The sequence below is a fragment of the Pygocentrus nattereri genome, chromosome 8 (assembly GCF_015220715.1).
Source record: "Pygocentrus nattereri isolate fPygNat1 chromosome 8, fPygNat1.pri, whole genome shotgun sequence".
Taxonomy (NCBI): domain Eukaryota; kingdom Metazoa; phylum Chordata; class Actinopteri; order Characiformes; family Serrasalmidae; genus Pygocentrus; species Pygocentrus nattereri.
The window spans coordinates 43,104,616-43,124,753 of NC_051218.1; the positions used below are offsets into that span (position 1 = coordinate 43,104,616).

At 40.3% G+C, this 20,138-nt stretch overlaps 1 protein-coding gene across 1 annotated transcript; it reads left to right on the forward strand.

The window, feature by feature from the left end:
* Window positions 1–1,604: 1,604 nt before the first annotated feature.
* Window positions 1,605–10,723, forward strand: smtnl1 (smoothelin-like 1). Its single transcript, XM_017716182.1, has 6 exons — window positions 1,605–1,626; window positions 3,631–3,691; window positions 5,004–5,668; window positions 7,204–7,318; window positions 9,752–9,903; window positions 10,100–10,723. Exons 2-6 carry the CDS (start codon window positions 3,644–3,646, stop codon window positions 10,464–10,466), a joined length of 1,347 nt encoding a protein of 448 aa, XP_017571671.1. The 5' UTR covers window positions 1,605–1,626; window positions 3,631–3,643; the 3' UTR covers window positions 10,467–10,723.
* Window positions 10,724–20,138: the final 9,415 nt, after the last annotated feature.

Consider the following 20,138-nt stretch of genomic DNA (forward strand, 5'->3'; position numbering starts at 1 on the left):
TAAATGAAGCTTTTTATCTGAAGGGTGGTGATCTGCCATAAGTTGTGTATGTGGTGCCCTCTAGTGTTACTCTTTCCATGTCATAAGCTTAAGAGAGAGAGAGAGGGAGAGAGAGAGAGAGAGAGAGAGGGAGAGTGTGAAAGAGGAGTGAAGAAGACACACACATGGCTGACATTTTAGCTCCTAGGGAGGGGAAAGAAGAGGAGAGTAAAAGGAGGAGGGGGAGTAAAAGGAGGAGGGGGAGAGAACTGATAAAGATGGGCACTGAGGGAATGAGAGGAAAGATAGCAGTTTATTTTTAAAGCCATCTGCTTCGTGTTGAAGGAGAAGACACAGCATTAGAAGACAAGTGTACAGGACTGTTTACATATATAGATGTCACAGCGAGGGGCTTCAGGAACAAAAGCTGAAGCAAATGTACAGTCGTAGTATAAAAGTTTGGACAAAATTATTTAAATTTTTATATTTTTCACTCTTTTCACATTACAAAAAAAGTTGGGACACTGTAAAATGTACAGATAAGCTTTTTAAATGAGCATAGGGCCCAGAGAAGTTGGCAGCATTTCTGGATCCTGTTTATATTTGGTTTACACTTTTAGAGTTTTAACTTTCATTTTTGGATGTGTTCAGAGACCGTTTGAGAAGTATTTCTGAGCTCACGCAGTGATTTCCACCACAGAATCATGTCGGTTTTTAATGCAGTGGTGTCTGAGGGCCCAAAGATAACATTGTTTTGGCTTTGTCACATTTTTGGACCTTGTCCCTTACATACAGAGTTTTCTCCGGATTCTCTGAATCTTTTAATGATATTATGTAGCTGTAGATGATGAAAAGCCTCAGAGACTCAGCCTCTCTGAGATGCTCAATACACAATACCCTTACCTGTTGTCAATCAACTACCATGTGTTTTATTTAGCATTACACAACTTTACCAGTCTTTTGTTCCCCCATCCCAACTTTTTTGGAACATGTTGTTGGCATCAAATTCAAAATGGCCCTATATTTTTCAAAAAACAGTGTCACAGTGTCAGCAACAACATTTTCTATTGAATCATTTTAAATTAGGCCTAGTCATTTTTTTCTCTCAGTTGTTCATAATATGTAATTATTTTTGTAAATAAAAGTTAGAACTTGCATGCAGGCCACAAATCATCCAAGAAGTGGACCAGCAGTGGCAAACAGTCAGAGGGCTGCCGATCTTATCAACCCAGCAGACCCAGCAGGTTGTTGGGCATTTAACAATATATTTTCAGAATAATGTTTTTTGTTTTGGAGTGTATTTATATTTATCTTTATCTTTCAGGCATTTAAAGAATTCATGCATTACTAACACAGTCATTCGGTTTTGACTGTAACTTTTACACTCCTGAAGTTTCTCAATGTTATCTGCATTGATGGGGTTGGAGGAGTGAGGAGTGGACAAACTGAGGACATTAACACAGTGCAGAGAATTTGCACATGCTTGACCACCCCCCCTACACACACCCATTCTCTTTCACACACACACACACACACACACACACACACACACACACACACACACACACACACACACACACATAAAATGCTGTAACTCTCTGACTCAGCAAATCCATTCAGAGTGCCCAAGGGCCCAAGACCACAGAGGTAAGACACAGTGGGTTTATCTATATTCTATACAAGTATACACTTGATATATGCAATAAATGAAAACTCCTGGCCAAACTGCATGTTGTGTTGCTCTTCTAAGTGAAAATAAGTTAATAAATCTTCTGCAGATAACACACTCAAATATGCCATTTTTCTAGATATTTTAGTGCACAATTTCTATTAACTTGCTGGGTTGAACTAAAAAATGTGTAAAATGTGCCAAAACTTTGGAACATTTTATGTTTTTTTTATTATTATTTTTTTTTATTCCCAATATATTAATTTCACCAAAAACCAGGAAACATTAAAATCAATTGCAGTGTGTTCTCTGTTGATGAAAACACTTTTCAGACATTTACTGTAATTTCACCAGGGGACAAACCGATGTGTATCGATCCTTCCTTGCATTTTCTTTAGAGATCAACAACAGCCTCAGCACTTGTGCTTAAGCCATAGTAAAAATTTCAAAGTGCAAGCCATCCAAAGTGGATGTAGCAGAAATAGGTGACCTGAAGGGTTTTTCGATGTCACTTCCAATGTCACTTCTGGTTACTTATTTGCATGTTTTAAAATGGGATTTATGAGCATGAAGAACCTTTTAAAGGTTCAGAAACCTTCACACACCTTAGAAATAAAGGTTCTGTGCAGGTACATTTTTCATACATACATGATCCAAACAATGTTCCCTCAGCAAGGTACAGCAGTGGTTTTAAGGTCTGATTGTGATCCTTAAATCAGTTTTTCCAGATGAAAAGTTAAAATAAAAAGCCTGGAGAGGAGACTGGGTGTGCAGAGTCTTAGAAAATATCATTTCAATGGATTATGGTACAGTTATGTTTCTTGAGAGAACCACTCCAGTGGCAGATTCATAGCTTTTTTCCTGAGAGTGTAATGTAAAGGTTCTTCTTCAAACCTACATTACGTGGAGGATTTTTAAACTTTGCAATGGTTCTTCACACTTGTGCATCATTTGCAAGAATGGTTTTGTAAAGAACCACCTACTGAAAGATTCTTAAGGGAACCAGAAGTATTCTGTCTATTGCAAAGATCCCTTTCGGCAGCTTTACTTTAAAGAATGTGTGGCTCTAGGACATACATTGAAAAAATAATTCAGTTATACTACATTACACATCCAAAGATCTGAAGACACCTGCTCAGCCAATGTTTATTCAAGGGTGTTACTAGAGAATTTGTCCTCTGTTTGCTGCAGTAACAGCTTCTACTCTCCTAGGAAGGCTTTGGAACATTGCTGTGAGGATTTAATTGAGCATTAGTGAGGTCAGGTACTGATGTTGGATGGTCAGTTCTGGATCACTCCGGCTCATCCCAAAGGTGTTGACTGGAGCTTCATCACTCCAGAGAACACAATTCCACTGTACTACTGCCCAGTCCTGGGGAGCCTCATAACCCTTTAGCCGAGGCTTAACATTGGGCATGGTGACCTTAGGCTCATGTACAGCCACACTACAGCATTCTCTACTATTGGCAGTGCTTTTCTGTGAGGATTATATAAACTATGCTTGGTATCAGTACTGGTGGCTGAATTCACTCATTAGAAGGGGTAAAAGCTCAGGTTGTTTGGGTATCGAATCATTAAGTATATCATGTGCAGTACTAGACAGTGAAGAAGGCAAGTGTTTTGGCATGAAAGTAAGAAGATTAGAGTCTCTGTGTGCATGTGTGTGCGTGTGTGTGCGTGTGTGTGTGTGTGTGTGTGTGTGTGTGTGTGTGTTGTATACTGTTGTCGCTTAGTTTCCAACAGTAGCAGCTGTTGGGGGGTCTGTCTGAGCCAATATTACCAACACTACACTGCCTATTTCTGTAGCATGCGTTGTTCTAAAGGTCAGAGAGAGCGCAAGAGAGTGAGTCAGACTCAAAGTAAATTTGAGGAAAAGAGAGAGAGGCACAGAGAGAGAAATAAGATAGCCAAAGAAAGACAGAGAGGGAACTTGTTTTGACTTTGCAGCAACTGTGAAGCTTTTAAGGTTCTTCATTGTGCAGGACCTTAGGACAAATGGAGACTTCTGCAGTGGCCAGTGGGTCAGAGGAAAGAAAGAATAAGGTGAGAACATCGCTCATTTACAGAAATCAGTTAGACTGTGAATCATCAGCTGTCGGAAGAAGTTTGCATTTTTGACATTTTTCAGTTTTTGACAAAATTTGAAAATGCCCATTACCCTTTACATTGTTTGTAAATGTAATGATGAGTGGACCAAATGAAATGATCCAAAATGACATGGAAAGACGTCTGGTTCCATTGACTTACATTAAAAGTAAAGTAGGTTTTTCCCTTCTCCTGTAAAATTACCATTCTGGAGATATGAGGTTTTCTTCTGACAACAGCTTCACAGTATGTGGAGGCTCTTTTTAAAATCAGCCTTTACACCTGCACATGTATTTAAATGATTGTTCAAAGAACCATCCATTGAAAAGTTCTTATGGAACCAAAAGTGGTTCTTCCATGGTACTGCTCCAAAAAGATCAACAGAAGGAAATGTAAGGGAGATGTTTTGTGTACTAAACAGATTCATCTGACTCACAAAAAGCAGAGTTTTTGTTAGAACACTACCAATTTCTGTCATCTCTGCGCTGTAGTGCGTATATTTTCAGTTTTTATGATCGTGTGTGTGTACACACACACACACACACACACACACCTGCTTTTACAGAGGAATGTCTCTGGCACTTACAACTGTTGAGTCATGACCTTATGACCTTATGTGACACCTGGAACTGTTCCTCAAAAGCAGATTTCTCCCACTCACATGTACACGTAATAGATCATTCTACCAAACTGGTTCAAAGTCTGAGTTCAAAACACTTTTAACTTCAGACTTTAGACTAAAGTCTTAATTGAAATGCTTCATATTCGTGACAACACATTCCTACTCATCATGTTTTGCTTAAATACCTCGTTGAATCAAATAGTAATAAAATAGAATAAAATACTTTTCACTTTATCCAAGTCAGTGGTCACACATTCTCCTTGCAGAGACCTACTTTCCTGCAGAATTTAGTTACAACTTTCATCTAATGTGCTGCCCTGCATCTAACATAACAAGTCTCTATCTGATCCAGTCAATCGGGAGCTTCTGAAGAAGCTTATTAGCTGGAGCAGTGTGGTGGATTAGGGTTGGAACTACACTTTGCAGGAAGGTAGATCTCCAGGATCAGGGTTGGTGACCACTGGTGTGAGTAATAATTGTATATAAAGTAAGAAAAACATTCGAAACCTTTGATGTTACTATGTAACTCTAAATTTTATAACACCTGTTCCAAGTAAGAAGTTCTGGGAAGGTAAGAATTGATGATATCTGTCATAGCTTTGGTACTACCACAACCATGTAACCACGTTTGTGATGGGTGCTTGACAGGATGCCACAAAAGAATCCCCTGGGGAAGAGAGCGCGAGTGGGCGGAGCTCTGACTCAGTAGGTGTGGCTTGTGAGAGTACCAGAGGAACTAATGAGGAGAATGGAGAGGAAGAGCCAAATCCACAAACTGGAGCCAGCGAGGGAGGAGCAGAGATGACAGAAGGTGATGCCAAAGACAATGAGGGAGAGAAGGATGGAAGCAAAGATGGAGGAGAAGAGACTGTGAAGGACGAAAAGGAAAAAGAATGTGAAAGTAGCGAAAATGCTCATAGAGAAAAGGAAAAGACAATAAATAAAGCTGAAGAAGGAAAAGCAAAAGAAGCCAAGGAGGATGGAAATAATGCCATTGCTGGAGAGGAGGGAAGAGGTAAAGCTAAAAGTGAGGAAAAACACGAGAAAGAAGAGAAAATTGTGAAAGAAGAGAAAAACAATGACTCCGAAGGCCCGGCCCAAGCGACTGCGGATAAAGAAACGAAGGCCAAAGAGAAAGTCGAGGCACAGACAAACAAAGAGAAGAACAGAGACAAACAAGAAAAGACAAAAGGAAAAAATGGAACCCCTCCCTCCTCGTCCTCTCTCAGAACCTCCGCTCTGGCCTCTTCTCGGCCACGGAGCGCCCGGCCTTCAGCCCGGAGAGAAGCTATGGCCAAGTTTCAACAGGATCAGTGAGTCATCCTTATCACCGTCATCATCACCCTCAAAAGAAACCATATCATCACTGCATCCATTAGCAGGATCGTTATGTTTTTATCAGTGTGCTAACAGCCTTCATCCACATATATAAAAACCCCTAATCAGCATGTTTTGATAAGCAGTTCTTTTTCAGGCCTTGCCAGTTTTCATAGGCATGATGTTTTTCTCAGAAGGAATTAATGTTTCATTGACGTACATTTCACTGATGTCTGTAGATACAGAGACCCCCATTCCAGTAACTTTATTATAAAAGACTTTCAAAATGGCAATTTAACTGGGCTACTGGTCAGTTCATATGAAAGCAACACTAATTCAGAGAAAAATCACTATTTTACCCTTCTACTCTGAAATTTAGTTAATGAACCAAGATGCAGTCGCGTGAAAAAGTGAGTAAACTGCTTGAAACGTTTCTTTTTTTCTTTAATTAAACAGTGTGTATAGATAGAAAGTTATGCAAGATAACAAAAAAAACAATAGAAATTTGATTTTGCAATCATTTATTTTAAAAAAAAAGTGGAAAAAATAAATATACCCCTACTGTACAAGTCGTAAGTATACCAGTACCGCTTACTTTGGCAAAAACAACTTTAAGCTTATGTTTCCTAGAACTGTTTACCAGTTTCTGATATCTACTTGGTGAAATTGTTGCCCAGTTCTACATGCAGAATTCATTCAACTGTGCACTATTAGAAGGTTTCCTTGCAGGTACAACCCAATTCAAATCTGAATTTCAATGAGGTTCAGATCTGCGCTTTAACTAAGCCATTCCACAACCCTCCATGTCGAGCCATTGCTTGGTGCATTTACGTGTATGTTTGGGATCATTATCCTGTTGGAAGATCCACTTCTTCAGCTCTCATGCTCTTTCAGGCATGAAAGAGAATTCATAGTGGATTCTGATTGTAAGTTGGCCAGGCTGTGATTTAGTAAAGAAGCACCAAACTATAACATTTCCATGACTCTGTTTTACAGTAGGTGTAAGGTTTGTATAATCTCATTCAATGCTGTCTTTGATTTTCGCCAAACATGGTTTCTGGCTCTGTCAAACTGCTCTACATTGACTTGTCTGTCCATAGCACATGGTTTCAGAAGTCCTGGTCCTTCATTAGCAAACTTTAGTCTTGCTCTGAGTCTTGCTCTCAGCAACTTTTTAAGCATCTTTTAGCATCTTGCAGTCAGTGCTTGGATTTCATTAGCTGGGACAGCCTGACCTGGATAAGTTGGCACTGGTTTAAAATCTTGTCTACATGTAGTTGATCTTCCAAACAGTGAAATGATTCCATTAATTTGGAAATTTTCTTAAACTAATCGTCCATTCCTAGATTCATAGGCTTTTTTTCTGAAGACTTCAGCAAGCTCCTTTGATCTACGCATGATGATACTAAATACTCTCATAACAATAAGCATTCCAGACTAGATCTGGGGTTTAAATAAGGGCCATCAGGATTTTCTCTATTATTATGTCTTCACTGAATGGCTGAAAATAGGCTGTGTTCACTCGTTGTAGGGGTCCTGCTGTCCGCAACTTTAAGGTCCAGAAGGTGTCTGCAGGCATGTCTGCTGGTGCCTCAATCAAGCAGAAGATACTCCATTGGTGTAGTAACAAAACACGGAATTATGAGGTGAGGATTTGGCTGTAGGTGGGGTGTAACTACTGATGGTCAAGCTTGTGAATACATAAAACGTAGCACAATGGGTTTACACTGCCCATCAAAAGTATATTGCCTTTATATAAAATATATATATTTTTAGCTATTTACTGAAATATCGGGTATATTTTGTGTGCATGTTTATATTTTATATTATATATTTATACTATTTTATATTTTTTGCAGTTTTGTGTGGTCTTTGTGACAGCACTGTCACAAATACTACCACAAATGTTGTTTTCATGTTCATCTCACAAAGCGAGTTCTGCAGATGTAGTTCCTGACTAAGTAGCTTCACAACCCCTAACAAACGGAACAGCAGTTAACTCATTTTACCAAGACAGTTAAAGTGTCTTACTCAGTGAGCTGAAATTGGTAAGTGTAGTGGTTAACACCTCTGCCTTCTACGCTATAGACTGGGGTTCAAGCCCCCTACACTATACCAATAAGAGTCCTTGGGCAAGACTCCTAACACCACCTTGGCCTACCTGTGTAAAATGATCAAATTGTAAGTCGCTCTGGATAAGAGCGTCAGCAAAATGCCATACATGAAAATGTTATAGATAATCTTAAATCTTTCTAGGTAGGCTAAACTTGTTCTTGCAGGCAAGCAGTAAACATGTACTAAGCACACCCTTTGGAAAATGTTCCAATGACCAATAAACGGCTGATGTATTTCACCATAGTTCTTTCCTCTTGATGTAAACTGGGTGGTCCTAGTCTAGGGGGTAATGCTTCTGTAAGTGTTCCCCTATCAAAAGGCTGACATCTCTTGCCCCACCCACACAAAACAGTCTCAGAGTCAGAGGAACAAAGTCAGCTAAAGCTAACCATGCATAACCAAAAGCTAACAAGCTAGAGCATTTGTCTGTAACTGCCTGTCGCCCATTCGTTTATCCATACACAAACATCGTCTGTCTGCACACCTGTTCGTCCAGTTACCGTCACATAGACGCTGGATACTGATTTTATTTCTGTATGAGTGGTGGAGCAGCCTAGAGAGCTGTCAATCCGTCTTCTTACTAGCCACACCCACATAGTTCTCAGATAGGTCTGGTCAGCGTTTTTTAAGCCATGTTTTATCATATTTGTCTATTTTTTCCTTTTAAGCTTTGCTAGATGTTTAATATAACACTCAACTTTAATATCATGCAAACATTTTACTCTGTGATCCCTGGAACTTCAACAACTATCTCTGTTAACCCAGGTTTAGATACTCTATGGTTGGTCCTTGTGTGATAACGATGAGCAGACAATCACATGAAGCATGAGGAGGACTCGAGTGGCTTTTTTCAAAGAAGGAACAAGAAACCTACATAAATGAGTAGAAAGTACACTATTTTATAAGAGTAAAAGCAGCACTGTTAGTGCTGGTGCTTTTTGAAGTAATACTTGCTTTATATTCTTCATATCTATTTCGTAGGATTTGCTACCTCTTCCAAAAAGTAAAGTATAAGGAAAAAACTCTGTCCATTGACTGGCTTATCCCTGGAGGCTGATGTGAGCTTCTTATTCAAATTTTGTCCCACCTTAAATACAGTTACACGCTAACACCCTAACAGACATCTGAATGTAACTGCTGTGTGATTAAAGGTGGACAGGAACTCTATTCACTGTATGAGACTCATACTATCAGCAAATCAGGGCTCTTCTGCCTGAGGTGGGGGCCACAGGTTTAACCCCTAAATACACCTGAGTGTAGCATGTATAGCTTTCTTCTTCTCATATAGTTTGTTGTTCTTGTGCTTATATGGCTGATTTTATACATTAGCTGAAAGTAACCAGTCCGTGTTAGGCTGTTGTGTTGATGCAAATGAGCTCCTCCTGCTTGAGCACTGTAAGGTCGCATGCATTATCCCATCCTGTTCAAACAATCAGTGAGTACTTAATAATCCGATAACTGCAGAAAATCAGATTTTGTCAGTAATCCGATCAACGCATTTACATGCTCTTGAGTAATTAGATAATGGGGAAACTCATAAGTCTGACTGTAATCAGATTTCTGCTTTGTACCCAGCCAATAAACTCACAGAAGACATGATGTAAATGTAATGTAAAACTCAAACTTCATGCTGTGGTTTTTTACCTGAATATACCAACTTACATCATCTAGAAGACAAAGAATATTTACATCCACCGTCTGATCTCAGCAGACTGAGAAATCCGAAAGAAATCAGAGTAAGAGTTCAAGTGCACTGAGGAATCTGAGTACTGAGCTAAAATCCAGCCTCTTTATCAGACTTCTTAATGGGATTTCAAGATCGGAGTATGGTTTACTTGACCGTTTGAATAATCGGATAACTGTAGAAATCCGTCTATGAAAAAGTAGTGTGAACCATTAGTAGCAACGTCTGTATGTCTGTATGTCTGAATGTCTGCTGTTGCCCTGTTATTGTTTGTCTCCAGGGCGTTTCTATCGAGAACTTCTCATCTTCCTGGAGTGATGGCCTGGCCTTCTGTGCCCTCGTTCATCGCTTCTTCCCAGATGCTTTCGACTTCTCCACCCTCAAAGCCAATGAACGAGAGAAGAACTTCACTCTGGCCTTCAGCACTGCAGAGTAAGAATTCATGATAAAAACCAGACAAAAGGAAAAAGGCATTGAGAAAGAAGTGACTGTTTATATGGAGGGTAGAGAGAAAGAGAGAGTGTCTGTATGTAAGTGCCTTGATGTGAACGTGGGTATCACATACAATAGGAATGTGTTAGAGTGTGAATGAGTCCATAATTCATTCTCCATCCCACCCCTTTCTCAGATCTCTGGCTGACTGCTGCCCCCTCCTGGACGTATCAGACATGTTACTAATGGGGAAGAACCCTGACCCTTTCAGTGTGTTCACCTACGTTCAGTCCCTCTGCCAGCACCTCTCAAAAATAGAGCGAGATAGGAAGGAGCGAGAGAAGGCAGAGGAGGGCAAGAATCAAGGCGAGGCTGAAGCCCAAGGCAAAAAAGAAGCTGAGGATAAAGAGCAGGAGATAAGGGAAGGAGAGGAGCAGGGGGAGGAGGAAAGAGAAACAGAAGGAGACCCAGATGAAGAGAAAGGAGGGACTGAAGAAGGTATGAAGATGGAGACAGATCAAAATGACAACGTGGTAAACAGCGAGCCAACAAATGAGACTTAAATACAGTAAATAAGCTGCCAGCGAATGATGTGCCGGAGTGAGAGTGATGTAAGGAGGAGAGTTGCAAGCAGTGAGATTATTAGATAGCTAAGGACACTTTTTAAAATATTTTAGCCTATAATAAATAGCTTAATATACCATATTAATATACTGATACAGTACTGATCATTTAAGCTATTATAAAATAGCTAAAGATTCAATATTAACAACTTTGTGTGTGATTTTGTGAAGATTGTTTACTATTGTAAGCTGCACAAATGCCCTATATATATATATATATATATATATATATATATATCTGTTATTCTGACACTGAACGATTTGTTTTTGCTTTGTATATGTGAATATATGCATTTCTTAGGCTCTAATAAAGCTAAGAGGCTGTTGAGTGTGTGAGCAAATGACAATAAACTGATACAAAGCATTGCTATATGATATATATGATATGCAGGTCTCAGAAAGCCATCAGTCTAATAGACACACACAACCTCCCATCATATGACTGTGAGATTCTTACTCACTTACTCATGAACTCTCTTCTCTTCTACTCATGGCATATGTTTTCCAATCTGATTGAATTTTGCCTGCTTGCCCACTTTCAGTAGCTCTTTTCCTGGTTAATGAGGTGTTGTAGGTGTTGCCGTACCACATATTGTTTTAACCCCTTAAATGGCCAGAGTGTGCTGGCAGGCCCAAAGTTTTATTACACAACTCTATAACCTAAAAATGGCTCAACCAGTTGAGGTCCCTGTTGTTACTGAATAATAAGCCTTAGCATGTAATAAACCTGGGATTTTAAAGGGTGAAACAGCAGGGGGTTACCGGGAAAAAATAAGTCCACGTAGTTTCTAGCCTACAACACTGGGCTAAAAAACAGGTAAGTTAATCACTACAATACAACTACCGACTTCTTGCCAAGTTGCCTGTCACTCTAGAAGAAAAAGCCAAGAGTTGACACTGGGTCAGAATCTAACTGCTGTCTGTAAGCCAAATATGCACTTATATACACATCTCCATACTTATGATCCTATCTAATGTAACTTACAATACTGGGTGAATATAGCATTGGAGGTCTTGTGAAAAGACTCTTATTAATATATAGATTATTTTACTGAATTGGTTTGAAATCACTATTCAAAATAAATTGGACTTAGTCATAACGCTACCAAAACATGGGGATCCAAGTGCAGATTAATTGAGAGAAATTTCTAAGTATAAATAAAGCAATCAGTGCCAAAAAATAAAAATAAAAAATAGGTCCAAAAAACAGAAAACAAATAAATAAATCATCTTAAACAGAGACACTCAGACTTCAGAATGATAGCAGAGAAGACAGAGGCGAACACAGTCCATAAAAGGCTCGCTAATGAGCAGTACTCAAAACAGGTGCGCAGTGTTCTCAGAATTAAGATGATAGGGACCTCTGGAGGCAAGGAGGGGAATTCCCATTGCTGGACACCACTCTGTTTCAGTAGTGACAGTTTTCGCTCATTTTGAGCATAATTTAAAAGCACTAACCAGTACATGACTAGCAAACACAGCTCTGAACAGCTGTACACTTTTACAATCATAAAAGTTTATCAAAATACAAAACCTTAAAAATATGTGTTTCAGTAGTGACAGTTCTTAAGGTTACATGCAGATTTTCAGACTTTTGGACAACTTACTTCAAAACGATGGGATCTTATAATTATTGTAAATGTCTAACGTCTGAATACTTTAACTGTTTTTATGTTTACAGTTTGAATGATCCATATAAAAGTGCTGTTTCTTCCTGGATGAGTAACTCAACTTCTGACTTAAATGGAAAGAAATGGAGTTATCCACTGAGTTATGAGTTATCCACTAGACTATACAACTTCTACAGCTAAAAGACCCTGATGGTCAGTTAATAAACTAATTGACTCTACTAAAATAATAAACTACCAGAGATGTTAAGTTCATTCACGTAAGAGTCTTGAGTCTGTGCTGTGAGTTCGAGGCAAGTCTTGAGTCTTTAGTAGAGAATTTTTGTTTATTCTCACTATTAGCTGCTATTGTGTTAGCTAACATACTTGCTGTCCAAACTATGACCTAACAGTGTTTTGGGTTTAACAAGAGTGGTTCTGTGTTCAGAGTATGACCACTGATGGTACAGCTAACTATGCACAACAAGAGATCAAAGACTATATAATCTAATACAGAAGTTCCCGACCCGGGTCTTACAGTGTCCGACAGGACTGGGTTGGGAACCACTGGTCTAATAGTTCACCAGTTAGGTTTTTTGACTATGGATCACATTAATAGCTAAGTTATCTCTGTTTTTCTTCCATGTTTCTTTTTAAACATGAGCCTAACAGCGATCTTGCTTTCTCCTCAGAATAAAACAGAAATATGGAACCTTAGCAGTCACAGCAGCATTACATGTTCACATAGGGTGCAATGTGAAACCCATGGAATGATTATATATTTAAGGACCTGAAAATACAGCTGCAGGGACAGTTCATTTATTGGACTTAGTGACAGGGTGTGAGTCTCGAACACATACACACAGACATACATACAAAAATGCACCACGTGTGGTGGTCATTAATCTCTAGAGTTACAGGGTTGACCTCACTGGCTGCCGAAGCTAAAGTCACACTGCTCTCAGATCTGTATGTAGTGCTTTAAGGGCTGCACCACAAGACCTACGAAGGGCTTTATTCCCTATAATCAGCATTTTAAAGGCAGCCTGCATGTGTACATTCTGTTTTCATAGGTCAGTATATGAAAGCATTTGAGAGACAGGGGTTAAAGAGACAGAGTCTGATGGACGAACAGTTTCACATGCCGGCAAATGACTGCAAGTGTTTTAACTCTGTAGTACACTTAATGTGTCACATTTCTGCCTGTCATGTTCCATCTGCCTTCCTTCACGTTCCTGTCATTCGCTACTAAATATATTTAGGGGTCTTATCACTTTTTCATTTGCTCTCTGGCTCGCTTAGTCCCTCCCTCTCTCTCTGTATCATATTTCCCTGAGCCTTGCTTAGCACAAGTGCAGCTGATCTCTTTGCACAACAGATCTATCAGTGCTGCTTAACACTCCTGCAGACTCATGTGGAGGCTTCAGCTGTGAAAAGCCATTAGAGTGACTACAAGAAGCAAAAGAAGAGGAAATAAGTGAATACGTTCATATGCCGTCTTATGCAAGGAGTATAGACTGACACAACTCTCCTGGAAAGGCTGTTTTAACATTGTGGTATATTGGAAGATCACTTCACTGAACTACAGGACCTCTAATGTTGCAATGAAGATTGAAGATCTTTTGTTAAATGACTGTCATTGTTGTAATAGTTGTATGGATGTAGGACTATAAGGTTATGTCCTATAACTCTTTCTTATTCTGTCAGGTGGCTATATAAAAGCCCGTCCCTTCTTCTCTAACATGGATACTCTACCTACGCCCTCCATCTACCTGTCCGCCACTCGTGACGGTTCTCCTTCGGACCTTCCCCCGACATCTTCGTCCCGACGTACTACCCATTACCGTGATAAGGGTGGGTTGATCTATGGTTTGGGTGTGGTCTGGACCCATCTGCGCCCCTTCTTGCCATTCTTCTTGATCTCCTGCCTGGTGGTGGTGCTGGTTTACTTGCTGCAGACGATCGTATATGGAGGGCCGTTCACTGACCCGCTCTTCTTCAGCAAATTTGAGCAACGCTGGCCGCCACCTGGCCAGCGGACCCCCACAGGTCATCCATCGCATGGATCATTTGGGGGAAAGAGCCAGAATCTGGCTACCTGAGGCAAAATCCAGTTTGGTGAGGCTCCCAATTCAATATGTATCCAGTATTCATAAAATACAGGAACCAGGACACAAAAGCTGAAGGTTTTGATACTCCACAAGTCAAATGAAATACAAATAGAATTGAATGGATGCTGTAAACTCTCAGGACTCCTAAAATGAAGAGGGATTATTGTGTGGCTTTTACAAGCCACAATTCATGTAAAGGAGGACTTCTTCAGGATGTATGACAAACTTCGCCAAAGATTCAAAAGGAATAAGACTGGAATACACCAGATGAGGGCTACATAAAGAGTACATGGAGTAGCCACTACTAGTCATGTGCATATTTGTGGAGAAAGGCAGGCATATCTAAGGAACACATCTTCACTTCATAATCATCACAAGCAATTTCTTTCATATTCGTGAATTTTTTGCCTGGTTCAGTAGTTGAGATGTAAACATAGCCATTCAAAGTGGTTTGTTGTGAAATTGCCCGTGGTCGATGAAGGTATTGCCTCGGATTTCTTCTGGTCTCAACGTTGCGATGATCACTACACAAATCAAACAATTTTATTTACTATCCAAATCCACCATTGAACCCACACGTCTTCTGAGTTTTCATATGTAATGCTAATTATGGTACATTAGTGGTAAATCTAAAAAAAGTTTTCTTTAGCCACTATTTTGCCTTATGTTGCCCTGCATGGACGTCTCCACCAATAATGTGTTCATAAATACCTTATAGGCCAAATCAATGTCTATTCAGGCCGTGTATTTGTACCCATTTCATGTAATAGGTTTTTGTGAGGGAGCTTTTAGAAGTTGACTTCTGATTACTATCACCAACACTGTGACCTATTCCGACTCTGTAAGTTTCTCTAGAACGGAGCATTTCACACCAAACCACTCTGAACAACTGTTTTACATCTTAAACGTTTAACTATGCAGCAAAAAAATTGGCAGAATTCCTCTTTAAGTTTTTTTTATTCAGCTGCCCATTACGTTGTATGAACTCTTCACTGTGTGTGAACTGACCAACTGAAGTGGCCCAAAATGATTTGGAATCTTAATCTTAATCTTAATTTAACATACGTTAAATACTTTTTCCTTTGACATGCAAAAGTTTTGAAACACTGGTGGCATTTCCCTTTAGGCCTGCTACTGGTTTCACAGCCTGGGGGAGGTTTATTTTTCATCTCTGCTGGAAGATGGAATGTGTCTGCACAGCAGTTGCCTTATGTGTTTATGCAGGCTATGAAGTTTCAGCACATATACTAATGCTATGCATTAATACATTAATGCTATAATGTCAGCAGTTTTTCCTCTTTTTTAAGGCCGAGGTGGGCAGAGTTTGGCAGGCGAGGCTGAGGTTGATCTGGCTGTCTCTGAATTTAGTAGGTGTGAAGGCTGATACCAAGGCATATTTTTATCTCATGATCTGGTCCAGTCATTCCATCTAATAAACAGTAATTGCCTCTTCTAGACTGCACAGTAAACACTGGCTATTTCCTTTTGCCCATTTCTCTTTGAGCTTGTTCTGACTTTACTGAAACATTATCATAGAGCTGAGATTCACCAGTGGTGTTCACATATCATAACCTTTTGTTAGAAGTTTGAGGTTGGAAAGAACTCGACTCAGGCTGATACAATGCAGGGTAAGATACCCCCCACCCCTTTATTTTCACTACTGATGAAATGATAGGGCCAAATCTAATCTCAGCACATTTGCAGAACAGCTGTGTTCTAATGTTCTAACTCATTCTGACGTTTCGTCTTGATGACCACGTTGCTGTGATTTATTCTCCCAGAATCTCTCTGTGGTCTAGTCTATTTGTTTCCAGTGGATAATCATCATCAATGCATTTATTTATGTTTTGAGAGGATTTTGTTTCCATTCTGGACGGAAACTTTAGGGTAAGAAGTTCTGGAGTTCACAGCTAAATAGCATAAGTGTGCATTAGCATGCTGGCTATAGTGATTGTTGTTATTACAGTTAGGTAAGATTTCTTGCTAAGATAGATTTGTGAATTGCAATTTCTTCTGTTATGTCTTATAATCATTTGCACTTAACAATTAAATGTTAAATGTGAGTAAAAAATTTTAACACAGTGTTAAATGCTATTGCTTTGTGTAAATTGTTGTTGTTGCTTTTGCTCTAATAATAATCATACATACATACATACACTATATTTCCAAAAATATTCACTCACCCATCCAGATCATTGAATTCAGGTGTTCCAATCACTGCCATGGCCACAGGTGTATAAAGCTGAGCCTCTAGGCCTGCAGACTGCTTCTACAGCCTTACATCACCAAGCGCAGTGCAAAGCATGGAATGCAGTGGTGTAAAGCGCCGCCTCTGGACTCTAGAGCAGTGGAAATGTGTTCTCTGGAGTGACCAATCACGCTTCTATATCTGGCGATCTGATGGACAAGTCTGGGTTTGGCGGTTGCCAGGAGACGGTACTTGTCTGACTGCATTGTGCCGAGTGTAAAGTTTGGTGGAGGGGGGATCATGGTGTGGGGCTGTTTTTCAGGAGTTGGGCTCGGCCCCTTAGTTCCAGTGAAAGGAACTCTTAAAGCTTCAGCACCAAGAGATTTTTGACAATTTCATGCTCCCAACTTTGTGGGAACAGTTTGGGGACGGCCCCTTCCTGTTCCAACATGACTGCGCACCAGTGCACAAAGCAAGTCCATAAAGACGTGGATGAGCCAGTTTGGTGTGGAAGAACTTGACTGGCCTGCACAGAATCCTGACCTCAACCCCATAGAACACCTTTGGGATGAATTAGAGCGGAGACTGTGAGCCAGGCCTTCTCGTCCAACATCAGTGTCTGACCTCACAAATGCGCCCCTGGAAGAACGGTCAGAAATTCCCATAAACACTCCTAACCCTTGTGGAAAGTCTTCCCAGAAGAGTTGAAGCTGTTATAGCTGCAAAGGGTGGGCCGACACCATATTAAACCCTATGCATTAAGAATGGGATCTCACTGAAGTTCATATGTGTGTGAAGGCAGGCAAATGAATACTTTTGGAAATATAGTGTATATACATACATACATATACAAAATATGTTATTTGTACAACCCCAAGAACTATTTAAATATTCAAGAAACATGGCATTTCAGGATTTTTACATACAATACACACACACACACATTTTCTAAGCTGCTTATCCTTCTGGGTCGCTTGGTGAACTGGAGCCTATTCCATCAGTCACTGGGCAGAAGGCAGGATACACCCTGGACAGGTTACCAGTCCACTGTAAAACTCAGCAGGGGTGGGTTTAATGATCTGGGGAGCCCCTTTAACAAAACACAGTAAAGGGACCCCCTGGATTCACATTTCTAAATTAGTTGAAGCTCTGGGCTCCCAAGTCGTGCAACCATCTACACAGCAAAACTGAAATGACCTTAAAACTAGTCAATATATCTCATATTTCTTATTTCGAAGCATAAGAATAAGATTATTTAGCTTATTTTTAAGTTTTACATTTTGTTTTCAATTTTATAAAGTGAAATTATCTCTCTTATTGGCAGATTATTTTGCTTGTTTTAAGAAATAATGCTTGAGACAAACATTATCTGCCAATATAATAAGATAATTGGTACAGTAAAGGATAAAGAGGCCACTTTTCCATGAAGGAATAAGTAATATAAATCACACTACAGCCTTAGTAACTTGTAATGGATTACTTTTATGAGCAATTGGTCCAACACTGTTACTGTGTATCCTAGCATGGGGCCTCATTCACCAACATCTTCATATATATATCTCAATGCTGTCAGACGAAAACCTTGTATGTCCATTTTTATCGATTTTCAGTTTTTGACATAATTTGAAACCACCTGTTGTCCTTTACATTGTGTGTAAACCTCATGATGAACGGACCAAAAGAAACAACCCGAAATGACTTGGAAAGACGTCTGGTTCCATTGACTTCCATTAAAAGTAATGTTTGTTTTTTCCTTCTCCTGTAAAATTACCATTTTGTAGATACCAGGTTTTCTTCCGAGAGCAGCGATATATATACCTAGACGACAATTTGACAGTTGATGCAGGATTCACTCCTTAGCCCAGATTTGGCCCTGATAGTTTTCAGTGCTATAAAAACAAAGCTGTCTAGTCTGACAGACACTCCTTAGTTTTTCAGCAAACGAACACTTCACTCACCAGTACCTTCCCAAGCTCCTTCTTTATTATTATTTTATTCTCGAGACAAATTCTACGGCAGATTCATGACATGTTCTTAAAGCACAGAACTCTTCTCCCCTTTGTGTTCTTGACTGTGTGTAGATTCTGTTTTTACCTAAGAACAAATTCCAAAAACATTGGTGAATGTTCTCCGTTCTCCTGCTATGACCACATCTCCCTCCCTCCACTTGGACCACTTTTTAGCCACACTTTTGGAAGACCTGTGACCTATGTGACCTCTTACACATGCTGCAGATGTGCCACAAAGCATGTAGAGCCAAATCTAACTCGACGCATTGGCGTAAACAAACCTCTAGCCAGCTGGGTCTGATCGCGCACTTACAGTGTGCGGCCACAAGACGGCGCCAGCGCTACAGGCAACACGGCGCCACTCGCAGTTAGACTGAATATAAAGGGACTTCACGTCTCAGATAAAGACTACAGCACGAATAAAGGCTCGACAGCATGCTGGAAAAGAGGGCGAGCAGCCCATGGTGTGTTCTAAAAAACATACAAATGAGCAATCTGGCAGAATTGGCTTGATATTGTCAGCTTGCCTCAAAGAGCAACAAGCCAGAAAGGCTTCAAACAGAGTGTCATGTTCGTCCAGCACGTTAAGCTTAACCTGCAGACCTCTATCCGCAGCCACGGCGCTGGGCTGGGTCTTCAGAAGACGAAGGCGCCGTCTTGGCCGGCAGAGGGCGCGCTGTGCACCGCAGCAGAGCCAGCGTGGCCGGGCGTATGTGCACCATAATTAATTTATGTACAATATTTGATCACGGCATATTTTAAAAATCATCTTGTGTGCAGTGACACTGAATGTATATTGTGTAGGTGATCGACAAGGAGGCTTTGCGATGAATGAAGCTGTTTTGCGCGTCACTTGAAAATATAGGCAATGTACGGCGACGCAAAATCTAATTATTTCTTTGCAAAACCTAATTAGGCATTAAAAAAAAGGTTAACGCCAGCGCCTGAAACCGTTTTTGTTTAATAATCCCATTACTGACGGCTCATCATGTATAAAATGGCGCAGAAGGACACAAACTTTCCACTTGTTAAAGCGAATCTCCCAGAAAAAGGCGAGGCCAACTCCACCGTAGCCCTTTTCTTAGGATATGAACGCGAGACGGGGATAAGAAACGTGGGAACGCTGTAAGTAGAAGGTCTGTTGCAATGTTTGAAGCGGACTTATTCCTTTTTTCCTCTCTTCTTGATATCTCGTCTTCGGCTGTCTGTTTTCCTCGGGGGTTGTAAATCTGAGCGGTTGGCTGTTTGGGGGGCGATGGCGAGGGCGAGGGCGATGCTGCTGCTGCTGCTGCTGCACTGCGTTTTTTCTGCTGGGATCACGTTTTCAGACGAGCAGCCTACGTGGCGGCGCTGCCGAGAGGAGCTGCTATTCTCAGAGGGGCTGAAGCTGCGATTAAAAAAAAAAGAAGCAACTTTTAAAAATAACGAAAAAATCAAAAATCAAATCAAATCAGAAATAAAACCACTTCTAATTCTACTTTAAAGCTAAAGGGGGGACAGGACTGGACTAACAGGTGGAGACTGAAGTGTTTCCACGCCGTCCGCGCTTAGACGCGCTACTTTCGATCTGCGCATTTTGTGCAAGTTTGCGCGCGTTGAATCTTCCGTACGCTGCGAAAAAACGTTCCTTCGCGTGCTAACAAGAAAACCCGTTTTTCTCAACCTGCATCAATACACTGAATTAAGATTTTATTTAT

Excerpts from the sequence above, each read along its gene's own strand:
- smtnl1 (XM_017716182.1), top strand. The coding sequence starts at position 3,644 with ATGGAGACTTCTGCAGTGGCCAGTGGGTCAGAGGAAAGAAAGAATAAG. Across the intron at positions 7,319-9,751 it reads ACAAAACACGGAATTATGAG|GGCGTTTCTATCGAGAACTT; the intron begins GTGAGGATTTGG and ends GTTTGTCTCCAG. Across the intron at positions 9,904-10,099 it reads CTGGCCTTCAGCACTGCAGA|ATCTCTGGCTGACTGCTGCC; the intron begins GTAAGAATTCAT and ends CCCCTTTCTCAG.